The sequence below is a fragment of the Hyalella azteca genome, unplaced genomic scaffold (assembly GCF_000764305.2).
Source record: "Hyalella azteca isolate HAZT.00-mixed unplaced genomic scaffold, Hazt_2.0.2 contig17306, whole genome shotgun sequence".
Lineage (NCBI taxonomy): Eukaryota > Metazoa > Arthropoda > Malacostraca > Amphipoda > Hyalellidae > Hyalella > Hyalella azteca.
In genome coordinates, this window is record NW_025947093.1 from 161440 (window position 1) to 173620 (window position 12181).

Here is a 12181-nt window from a genome sequence, read left to right on the forward strand (position 1 = left end):
TTGCCACAGTCGGTCTGGGGTGTGGTCAAATAAAATTTTGAATTCCGTCATGTTTATTGAATAAATGTAAACAATAATGGATGCGCCAATACAAAAGTAAAGTAAATCTTCCGATGCACATGTTACGTGATGCTCAGGTAGAATGCGGAGATCACAATGTTTGTTCAATATAAAAGTCTCCATTTCAGGAAAAGAGAGAAAAACACGCCAGTCGTTGCTGAGAACAAAGCCTTATGTTTAACATTTGAAACAACTACGGTATATTCCTCAACGTCACTACCCCATAGTATGGAGGAGCCCTTCAAATACACGAACTTCCATGCCGAACAAACCAGGAAAATGCAATATAAAATATATACAAAGCCTTATCGACCTTGGGTATGAAGTTTAAAGATAACTCAGGCCACGAATGACGTTAATAATAAGTAAAAGTTTAGTTCCTATTATGGATTAACTCATATTTATTGAAACAAAAGGCACAATGCTAGAGCTTATTAGAAATTATGGAAGAACTTTTTAACGTTGTCATCGATGGCTTTTTTTCGATGAATCATAAAATCTTTAAAGAAACAACCTTTTGATTGTAGTGACATCAACATTCCCTGATCACATTTGTTTTTAAAACTTAGGAGAAAGACACTACAAAAAAAAGCTTCGCATATAACAACAGACCAGTTAGTTGACGGCTGTATCTCGCTATCAGGAACCTTTAGAAAAGCTCTTCCTGCTACAGCCTTACACCCAACAGCTTGAGTGCCGCTGTCACTGCCCCGAAGTGTTCCAGCGCTCTTATGATAGCTTTAAAAAATATGGCTGATGATGTACCTATGGAGCGGCATTCAGGCTTCAAGAAGCAAGTGGACTTCAAGCAAGTCACAAGTGGACTGACTATTGTGGACTATAACTTTCTGACACTTGCCGTTACTTACTGACACTTTCCGTTACTTACTGACACTTGGCATGTCTTGGCGGTACTAGTCGTGACTTGCTGACACTCGTGACTTGCTGAAACTTATTATAACTTGTTGACACTTGCCGTGGCTTGCTGATACTTTTTTGACTTGCTGGCACTTGTTATTACTTACTGACTTTTGGCGTAACTTGCTGACAATTACCGCCGTAACTGAGGCTGTTCTGATGTATTTATGCCCATTGACACTTACGAGTTTTTCCAATTATCAACTGATATGAATCGAACGAGTCTTGAATTACATAAATAGTTCAGCGACATGTTATACTACAAGTCGGTTTTGAAATATAAAGCATCAAACTAAATTTTTCCCTATTTTCAACTGAACTTTCTCCTTATTCGAACATAGAGCCATAGCCTACAAATTTCTTAACTTAACTATTATTTTGAACGTAACAACTAGAAAACATCTGACTCTCGCTTCAGTGACGCCATTTTGGCATGAACAACAGAACAATGAGAAGACTAGATTGCTTGGACGCCGCGGAGCAGACCTGGTCAGCTGCACTCGTCGTATCACAGAACTGCAGCACAAGCCAGCATAGGCTCAGTGTTCACGATGGCCGCCCTAGAGCATATCTTCCTCTGCAGGGTAAGTTGAAGTTGGAAATCAGGAACCCGAATTTTGGGAAAGACTTGCAATAAGGATGCAATAAGAATTCAGGCTATTAGAATCTGTACACGACTGGAATTATAATACGAAAATTAAATGCATAAAATATCAATTCAATATTCACGTTGAAGCATTAGCACTGGCAACAACTCGGTGTACATTTTATGTTTCAGAAATTATCATGATTTGATAAGAATTCATTCAGTAACGTCATATATACTCATATTTACACGTTCCAGATAAAAATATTCTCGATTCGATGGGAATTGAGTGAGATAGAATAACGTTTCGGTTCTAGAGCTGAGCTTCATCCATGGCTGCTTCAAAAAGAGAAGCTATGATGAAATAACTACTCAAAAAACTATAAATTTGAAGCTGTGAATTTCTTACAAAAGTTAAATTTCTTAGGACCAAGAACGTATATAAGACTTCATCGAGTTGATCATCATAAAGCCAGGCGTTCGTCCCCACCATATTCGTCGGAGTCGGAGCTGGAGGTGTGTTCGTCAAGTTCAACGTAGTCGTCGTACCATTCGTCCACGTCATCAGGGTCAGAGCCCAGGAGCAGTTTGCCAAACCCGTGCTGGAAGAAATCGTAGCCGAAGCCCAGCCACTCGTTGTCCAAGCGACGCGACCCGACGCGCTCGTAGATGTACGAGTCCAGCTTGTGGTCTTAAACAAAAATACGTTCATGCACATCAGAACGACACAACAAATTCAGGGCCATTCAGTTGTAGTGTTATTTCCTGCATGCGATTCATGCTTTGCAATAAATTATGAGCCTAAAAGGCAGCATAGTAAGGAGAAATGCACGCTTGGGAGAACCAAAGAAATTCAGCACAATGGAGCTAGTCTGCACTATGTACAATATTTAACAAAGGGATGCGGAAGAAAACTCATTGTTAAATGAAAAACATGTCAGATCAACAGCAAAGAACGAAGCTCTTAAACGGATCGCATCAAATATCAATTGATCATGACTTATCCAAAAAAAGTCGAGACAATTCACTTGAAATGCTCCAGTAACAGGAAAACGTGTGAGAGCAAACCTTTGATTTTGATGAGAGGATTTGCGAAGGTCACGTGGTGAGTGTAGTTGACATGCAGTACGAGGGGCTCGTCGTGGTCGAGATACAGTGAGGGGAACCTGAACCTGCCCTCGGCCAGCGCCTTCCTGCGCAGCGCAGTGAGCTCCTGCGCCGTGGCGAGATCCACGGTCACCATCGCGGCGCCGATCTCGACCAGCTGAACGTGGGCCACGAGTCTGCAGGGCAACACGCATTAGGGAGCTGGTCTACGGTAGCGGCACGGCGGGTACTGGCTAGGAGTTAAACGAGTATGGGAACACAGTTACGAGAGTGACAGCTTCATGTGGACATGACACCTTCATGTGGACATGACACCTTCATGTGGACATGCCACCTTCATGTGGACATGACAACTTCATGTGAACATGACAACTTCATGTGGACATGACAACTTCATGTGGACATGACAACTTCGTGTGGACATGACAACTTCATGTGGACATGACACCTTCATGTGGACATGACACCTTCATGTGGACATGACACCTTCATGTGGACATGACACCTTCATGTGGACATGACAGCTTCATGTGGACATGACAACTGTACAAAAGTAGCTAGCAGGAAAGTAGAGCCTGCAGGGCACCACACATTTAGGGAGGTTATCCGAGGCAATAATACGGCGGTTACCGGCCAGGTAAAGATTGTCACAGGCGGGCAACATTAGAAGAGTGTGGGGATACAAGTTAGTAGGGGACAACTTTATCTGGACAAGATAAAAACACTCAAGTAGCTTGTGTGATAGTAGAACGAACCGCGACTGGGAGATGAAATGAATTTTTGGCGTGATCTGAATGAGTAATTTTAAAAGACTACAAAATAGTTACTAGAAAATTAATAAAAATCTAATAAATCTGAAAATCTAGAATTTATATTTCAAGTAACAGCAATGGAGTGTGCGGGAAACATGTATTGTATGTTACAATTTTTTTATGAAATATATGCACATAATAAAATCCTTCCATCGCCTGGTCAATTTCAATTTATACACCAAGAATTTTAATTTGAAGATCAACGTTTTATAATTCTGTGTGTGTGCGTGGGAAGGAAATGTCTATCGATCACTCATCTCATTTGAATGAACAACGAAAAACGTGTCAGCTAACAAACTAACCACTCCGGCACTCGAGTTCACACAAATATGCAAGGACCTGAGATGTACTCACAGTTTCAGCTGAGCCAGAGAGAATTTCTTGTTTTTGACGAAGACTCGCTGCAGCTTGGGCATCCGCAGGAGGCACTTGTACGAGTCATCGTCCAGTGCGACAGAAGGCAGCATTAGGGACTTCACCGACGTCGGTGCAAGTGAAAAGTCTACGGTGAGCTGAATAACAGAAATTACGAATGACTAAGAATGAAGCGAAGGTAATTCTCACTTTAATTTATGTCATAATATTGAACATAGCTTATGTAAAGTCGAGAAAAAGATAAAGAGCGACGTGGTTGCTCCTCTTCATGGGGGAGAAAAACTTAGAGTAGAATACCAAGCGACGCTACGTGGCAGCTTGCGGGGCGTATATAAGTAGCGCGGCGTACCGCGAAAGCCAGTTCCGCGGCAGCCGGCCTAGCGAGAGGTCGCGGTACTTGTCTCTGTTGGGTGACGCGACCAAACGAAGGTCGGAGCAGTGTTGGAACGTCATTGGATCCCACGAGTGAACCGATTACCCCGTAAATTGATAGCCACGCTACGAGATCTAACTACGCAAGATTATTACCGAGTGAACCGATTACCCCGAGAATTGATAGCCACGCTACGAGATCTATCGACGCAAAAATATTAACGAGTGAACCGATTAGCCCGAGAATTAGACGGGATTACGTACGAGAGACGGACCGAAGGTAACCGCGAACACCAAGTCACGACGCCCCTTCAGAGAATTGGAGAGAAATCCGACGGCCTTCAGAGAATCTTCCATACATCGAGTTCCAGAAAACCTCAAAATTTCCAACCCCACACCCGACACCACTTGATTAACGTGAGTTTTTAAGACCCTAATATATTCACGTTGTTTAATCAGAGTTATTACTCTTTCAGTTTTACGTTGCGTTACGGTTGAGATACTTCCACGTGTCATTTCTATCCTCCTGTTTCAATCGTCATTGGCCAGTCGAGAACCTTTTCAAACGTGCCACAATGAACCATTCCGACTCAATCAACCTGGCATATGATAAAAAATGAATATCTGGAACCGTAACGAAACGTAAAACTGAAAGAGTAATAATTCTGATTAAACAACGTGAATATATTAGGCTCTTGAATAACTTACGTTAATCAGAGCACTTCATTTGCAGCGTTCATCTAAGGAGAAATATAACTATTTTCAAAAGATAAAAATGGAAAACAATCAACTCGTAGTCAAACTAATTATTCAATTCGCTATGTCGTGAGCGTAATATTCAGATGGGCATCTAAAATATTCCAAAGGGAGTTAAATAACATCAGCCCTTCATCAAGCTAAGATTCGTAACACGTGCAACAAAGAAAATTTATAAAATACCGTCTTCCTAACACGAAACATTTCACTGTCCCAAGCAAAGCAGCGATGTTTGCGTGAAATGAATTTTATTTGTGACATACTTTTCTAAGGTGCCGATGATTAAGTAAATAATGAAAATTATATATTTTATATTTTCATTCTAGTAAAACAGGCCTGAAAATGTGGGATTACTGTCATAGAAATTGATAATTCATGCTATCCAAAAATAGTTGATATGTCCAATGAACACTTCATCATTCCGAAATCATAAAGAAACTAACTTGCATACTAAGATATTTTCAAGACTTCTTCACACGTCCTCGAGCGAGGATATGCTAAATTATTAAGATTAAGATTCCCTAAAATAAGGTCAGGTTCACCCCTGAAATTTTCCGTCCCAGACAAACTGTATGCCAGCTTTTAGAATTTTAATAGAGATGTTGAGCAGATAGCAGCCCCTGCCTCTACACCTTGAAAACTAATGGTTTAAACAAAAAATATTTCTTCATATATCACATACAAACTGAAAATCAAAGTTAGAACAGGTGCATATGAAAAAAAGTCTGAGTGGCAAACCATGAAGTTGAGAACTCTGAAATCTTCAACGACAGTGAATATAGTTGATAGAAAATATCAGCAAGGTTTCCAACTGAAGGTCCTTAACTTGATTCATTTGTAATTTGGACTCGCAACTCACGTCATGAACTTCTTCTACTGGGTAAAACTCGATGTAGAGGTCCTCGATGTCAGGCAGAGCGCTTTTGAGAAGAACCTCAATTTCATCCTTGTCGTCGTCATAAAGCATAAAATGTAGCACCTGCGACAACAAAAAGCCATTTTGCCACCAAATAAAACATCAAAAGAATAAACCAACAATTACATCACAGGAATATTTTATTCGGATTCGGGATTACGATCGAGTGATCAAACAAATCTATGTACACACGTACAAGTTGGTAGTCTTATCCTGAGTCTCTAAAGATGAATTATCGAAAGCTTGCAACATTTTTCTACCTTCAAGTTATTGAATGTCTTGAAATTGGGAGGCTCTGCAAAAGCGTGGAAATCAAGCTGGAGTTGGGTCAGCGCAGGACACTTGCATGCCATGGCGAGGAGTTCACCCGCCTGCAGCCAAGCTTCCCTGCACGCCAAGCACAGCAAACACCAAATGTAAGATTTATGGACTTAATGCAAGAAATTAAACAAGTAATATTACTCAACTTCGGATGGAAGTCTCGTTCTTACTATATGCAACTCAGATATTTGTATGTGATGATGAGACATGCACGTCAATTCTACGAAAGGTCATTCAAACAATTTCGTGTTGATTTACCCGCGAGAATTGAATGCTTGATTCGAGTTTATCCAACTTCAAAAGCAAGGGACAATTTTGAGACATGAACTAATATATACTAAGAAGATATTCAAGTTAATTTAGAAATGATGCATTTAAAAGATTTTTAACATAACTAAAAGATGCTTAGAAAGGTCTACAATGAGCAATGGCTCCATTAGTAGTGATGCGTATTTCACAAACATTTCTGCCACTTATCGCTGCAATGATATGAAAAATTAAAAATCATTTGCCTCATTTTAACAATCAATCCCTTCATGAGATACATTAAAATTTGTTGTCAGAGAAACTGCCATAGTGCATTATAACGATTACACATCTAATTAAAGATAGAAGTTGCATTCAGACCAAACTTGCTCTACTTATTCAATCCATAATGTAATATATTCAGTTTAAACAGCGAGCTTCATCATCATCCCAGTCGCTCATGAGGAGCATCAATAATTGAAATTTCATCAAGCCAACCATTAGTTACGTTCATTCAACATGTTAGTTCCTCTAACCTATTTTCCCTCTAAACTTTTTTTACTCTAACGTTTCTTCCCTGTAACCTGCTTTTCTTCGGTCCATATTTACTGAAACCTGTATAACGGCATTTGACTCTTACACATCTGGGTGCAATACGTTGAACAAGCGGTATGTCGTGAGGGTAGAGTTGAAAGGGAAGTCTTCAAAGGTATTGCTTGGTCCAGTGTTTGATAACGTTTGAACGTTGCGGATAGAGAGCTCTCTCAGAGGAGCTTGCAACTTCCGTAGAAGAGCGAAGTTAAGATGCGTTATTCTGCCCAGCCGCAACACCTCCAGGCATTTGCATTGCCTCAAGTCTCGCAACAATTCGTTCGAACCTGCCCTGTTGAATCTGCCCTGAAAAAAAATATTCAATCATTAATTGAAAGTCGGAAGCAAATTTTTCTTATTCTTCAAATTGAACATGTAAATTTTTTCAGCAAATAGAACAATTTTCATCCATAAAATTGTGCAGAAGTTCATAGCATAGGAGAAACACAACTCTCCTCAAGCAGAAGCCCAAAACTATCAGAAGATCAACTTAAGAAAAACACTAACGAAACGTAAAGTTTTTTAAAGCAGATCAACACAGACTAAAGAAAAACTGAGCAAAATACTGAGCATATCGCTAAATGATAAAATACTCAGGTCGTATTAGAGAGAACGCAAATAAAATGCCACAGGGAAAATAGGCAAGAGTTTTGCCTCGATTGATGACCAGGAAATGACCAACAAATGGAGTGTTGATCATCAAGATTACATGAATGTATATAATGGGCGATAAATTACGACGCTGCTCAACTGTTGTAACTCAAACCTAATAATATATGGGAGCTGACAACGATAACGGTGCTGACAACGGTATGGGAGCTGACAACGATAACGGTGCTGACAACGGTATAGGTTCTGACAACGATAACGGTGCTGACAGCGGTATAGGCGCTGACAACGATAGCGGTGTTGACAACGGTATAGGAGCAGACAACGATAGCGGTGCTGACAACGGTATAGGAGCTGACAACGATAAGGGTGCTGACAACGGTAAAGGAGCTGACAACGATAACGGTGCTGACAACGGTATAGGAGCAGACAACGATAACGGTGCTGACAACGGTAAAAAAATTGCAACAAAAGTGTTGCTGAAATGCAGAGCAAACGTGGCTATGCCAACACACACTATCAATTTTAAAAATTGCAACAAAAGTGTTGCTGTAATGCAGAGCAAACGTAGCTATGCCAACACACACTATCAAGTCTAAAGGATGCAACAAAATTGTTGCTGAAATGCAGAGCAAACGTGGCTATGCCAACACACACTATCAATTTTAAAAATTGCAACAAAAGTGTTGCTGAAATACAGAGCAAACATGGCTATGCCAACACACACTCTATTATTACGAAACAATGCAACCTAGGTGTCAAGCAAACATATGGGAGAAAGAGTGTATGAAATAGTCTACTACAAGAACACTCGAGTCCAAACCTTGCCTTATTTATAACAGATGAAAAAAAGATCAAGGAAAAGATCATAATCATGAACTTCAACAAATGAATGCAATTCTTGAAAAAGTACTGTCAAACAGGATAATAAGGGACGGTTTTGAGCGTTTTTTTGTTAATAACTCCTTACCATGAAACATTTCATGAACGAGTTTGCGCTCATTTTAAAGTTCTTGGCAAGGGCTATCATATGGCGTCTCCAAAAAAATTCCATATGCTATTTGTAAGGTACTGGATGCAATATAAAAGCCTGCCGCAACATAAAAGTCTGCCGAGTGTACTCATCCATTACTAACAGTACTCTGAAGTCCTCCTCTTCTTTTGTAGATGAAAGAAATGTAGAATAAATGACATTTACTGTGACATTTACTTGTTTTTTTCTTTATTGATATATTACCGTATACATACATCATAGTATTATTGATGTGATATTACCATATCCATGGACATGCCATTGAGCATTTACAACAACCTCGTCTACTGCAAGCTTCATATCAGTAGCCATGTAGCGTTTATTCTGTATCTGTAAGCTTACAGGACGGCTTGATTTTCGCACAATTTTAATCGAGTCAAGTAATTTCACTATAACAAAAAAGATTGTAAAAACACACCTGAAACAGGAAGGAATATTATAGTGACAACCATCATATTTTTGGAGAAATAAATCATAGTTTAGGTTACTTACTTTTCATTCTTCGCAGCCCAGTGCTCAATTCTATCTATGACATTCTATGCACAATTTTGTGATGACTTGATGATGCATTAATTTTTTGTTAAGTGAAATTTTTTTCACCGAGCGAGTTAAATGTAATCAAAATTCTTTGTTGTTAAATGATTTTTTTGTTAACTGGAGTATTTGCAAACCAAGATTCTACTTTAAATGCGTTTTTAGAGGTGTCCCTTATTATACCGTTTTGCAGAAATGGCTGCCATTTTTTTTGGAACGAGATATGAAAATTCTGTCAATCACGTCGCCAACACCTGTGTGCAACTTTTATGTAAGTAAAACTTTTTAATACAACAAAAATTTTTATTGCACAGACCTTAGTAGAGGCACTTTTCCAAAATCTCACTTTTCACATTTTTTTCAAGGATTTTTTAGAGGTAATAAATGTCTGATTTCTTAACTTGCTTTATGCTACATAGATAGTAAAAATGTTGAACTTTACACCACTATTTTTAGTTTTGCAATATTTTAATTAGTTTAGCTGCTACAACATTTCTACAAAATGTTGGAGGACTGTCCCTTATTACCCAGCCCGTCCCTTATTACCCTGTTTGACGGTAGAGGTAGAATGTTTAAAAAAACTTCAGTTATTAAGCTATTTCATCCAAGAAGTTGAAAATAAAGCAGGTATTATCGCAAATTACACAAATCGTTCATAAACCCAAATGAGGCAGGAGGTCTCAAGTGGCCAGGCAGCAAAGGCTGGCCAGAAAAAAAACTGAGTTAGTATATCAAAGAGACAAAAAATATAAGACCGGACAGGTGAACAGAAACAGGAACCAAGACACCCATACATTAGGCCGCTCACACGAGACGTCGGCCGCCCGCTCGAGAGAGATAGAGAAATGTTAGTAATCCTGCATACGTGACAACAAACCCACAACTGAGACCCACAGTCATGTATCGCAAACTCTGTGGTGGGGCGCCCAGGATCAATGTCTCTAGAAAGGTGAATTCCAATAGGACATCTGACGAGTAAAGGCACATGTCAGAAGTCCCATCTGAGGTGTGCCATCATGAAACAACAAAATCAGTTCTGAGGTGTGCCATCATGAAACAACAAAATCAGTTCCCTTAGTGGCAGTCTTGTCACAACACGATCCCTTCCCTGTAGTGGCAGTCTTGCTACAACACGATCCCTTCCCTGTAGTGGCAGTCTTGTCACAACACGATCCCTTCCATTATCGTCCTGCGACAAGTGGCCGTTCGACCGAGGGCTGGTTCGACCCACGGCCTAGATACGGACGGCTTGAAGTGTTGAAGGCTACGTTCCGGAAGGCAGGAATCATGATGGTCCATTACATCCAGGGCAGTGGTGGTCTTCGGCAGGCGACCCGATCTTTCCATAACTGACGTTTGATTGAGATAGCTGCTGGACTTATTGCCTGGTCCGTAATTTGCTAGGCATTTTAAGACTGGACATATGCTCCTGCATAGCTTCGTCTAGTCTGTTCTTGAAGGCGTTCATACTAGGAGCGTCAACAATGCTATCAGGGAGGCTGTTCCGCATGTCGGTGAGTCGAAGCGAGAAGAAATGTTGTCGCATGGATGTGTTACAACGCAGTTTTTTTAGTTTATAGCCGTGGCCCCTGGTAGAATAAATTAGATTTATATGGCACATCACAACGGCTGGGGAGAGATTTGTGGAAATGCAATTTTTCTCAATGCGGTTATAAAAGTCCGACGCGACGATGTTCTGCGCTCTGAAAAGTTCTGAGATTGAGAGAAACCGTACAACGTTTCGTGTGCTAGCTTCTAAACCGTACAACCGTTTCGTGTGCTAGGTTCTAAACCGTACAACCGTTTCGTGTGCTAGGTTCTAAACCGTACCACAGTTTCGTGTGCTGTAGCTGCGCTATACGTTCGTCTTTTGGTTGTCCAGGTTCACGCTGGTAACGAGTAGAGTGTTTCGCATTCGTCCTGGGTCTTTTTAATGATCAGTGTTGGGGGTGACTGCGATCTCAAGGCGCGTGAATTTTGGAAGATTATTGAGTAATTGAGTGGCTCTATGAGTGGCGTGTAAGCCTCGAGAGCATATATAATGTCGGTACGAAATGTCGATACCATCAGCTTGGATTTGTATTAGATTGGTTTGCACAATTTCCAGCGTGTTGAAATGCATAGGATAATTGCTGATATAAATGCCCATAATTTTTCATTGTGCGGCGGAGCTTCGGGGATAAGAACATTATGCTACTTCGTGTATTTAATGCTTATTCCAGGTGGACGTGGGCACCATGACTAATTACATTCTCTCTTATGGTTTGAAGAACTTCGAATAAGACACTTCCCAATGGACTGGAGAGATTGAGATGCACAAACCTTATACGAGTGGAAACCGAGGTTTCATGAAGTCGATGAGTTATCGCATGTCGAGAATACACCTGGAGACCATTTCTTTTACTGCGAAATTAGGCGTTTAACTCGCTACTCGCAGTTTGTTCGTGCGTTTTCGTATTGTGGTTCAATGATGTTTAACAAGGGTAGTAGAGTTAGTGTTTGTAACAAATTTAAAAGGTCTCATCGTTCAGGGCTTTACGTTTACCCTGACATGAAACGCATCGGGTTTTGGGAGCTCCCAATAAAACTTTGTACTCCTAGATTCAAGAAAGTTTTTATTATCGCTATCGCGTCAAAAATTGACGGATGGCCTATATATGTTGGAAGCTCTTCCGCAACAGTGCTAGGTTCTAAACCGTACAACCGTTGCGCGTGCTAGGTTCTGAACCGTACGACCGTTTCGTGTGCTAGGTTCTAAATCGTACAACCGTTTCGTGTGTTAGGTTCTAAATCGTACAACCGTTTCTTGTGCTAGGTTCTACTAGGTTCTATTGTATATCGTACAACCGTTTCGTGTGCTAGGTTCGATATCGTACAACCGTTTCGTGTGCTAGGTTCTACTAGGTTCTATTGTATATCGTACAACCGTTTCGTGTGCTAGGTTC

General features: G+C 40.4%; 1 protein-coding gene across 1 annotated transcript; it reads right to left on the reverse strand.

The window, feature by feature from the left end:
• Positions 1-43: 43 nt before the first annotated feature.
• On the reverse strand, positions 44-7360 carry LOC108681105. The gene is made up of 7 exons (XM_018170091.2): positions 7110-7360; positions 6163-6289; positions 5846-5965; positions 3838-3995; positions 2633-2847; positions 2055-2255; positions 44-1555 (listed from the first exon to the last, which is right to left on the reverse strand). The coding sequence occupies exons 2-7, from the start codon at positions 6253-6255 to the stop codon at positions 1539-1541; spliced, it is 804 nt and encodes a 267-aa protein (XP_018025580.1). The 5' UTR covers positions 6256-6289; positions 7110-7360; the 3' UTR covers positions 44-1538.
• Positions 7361-12181: the final 4821 nt, after the last annotated feature.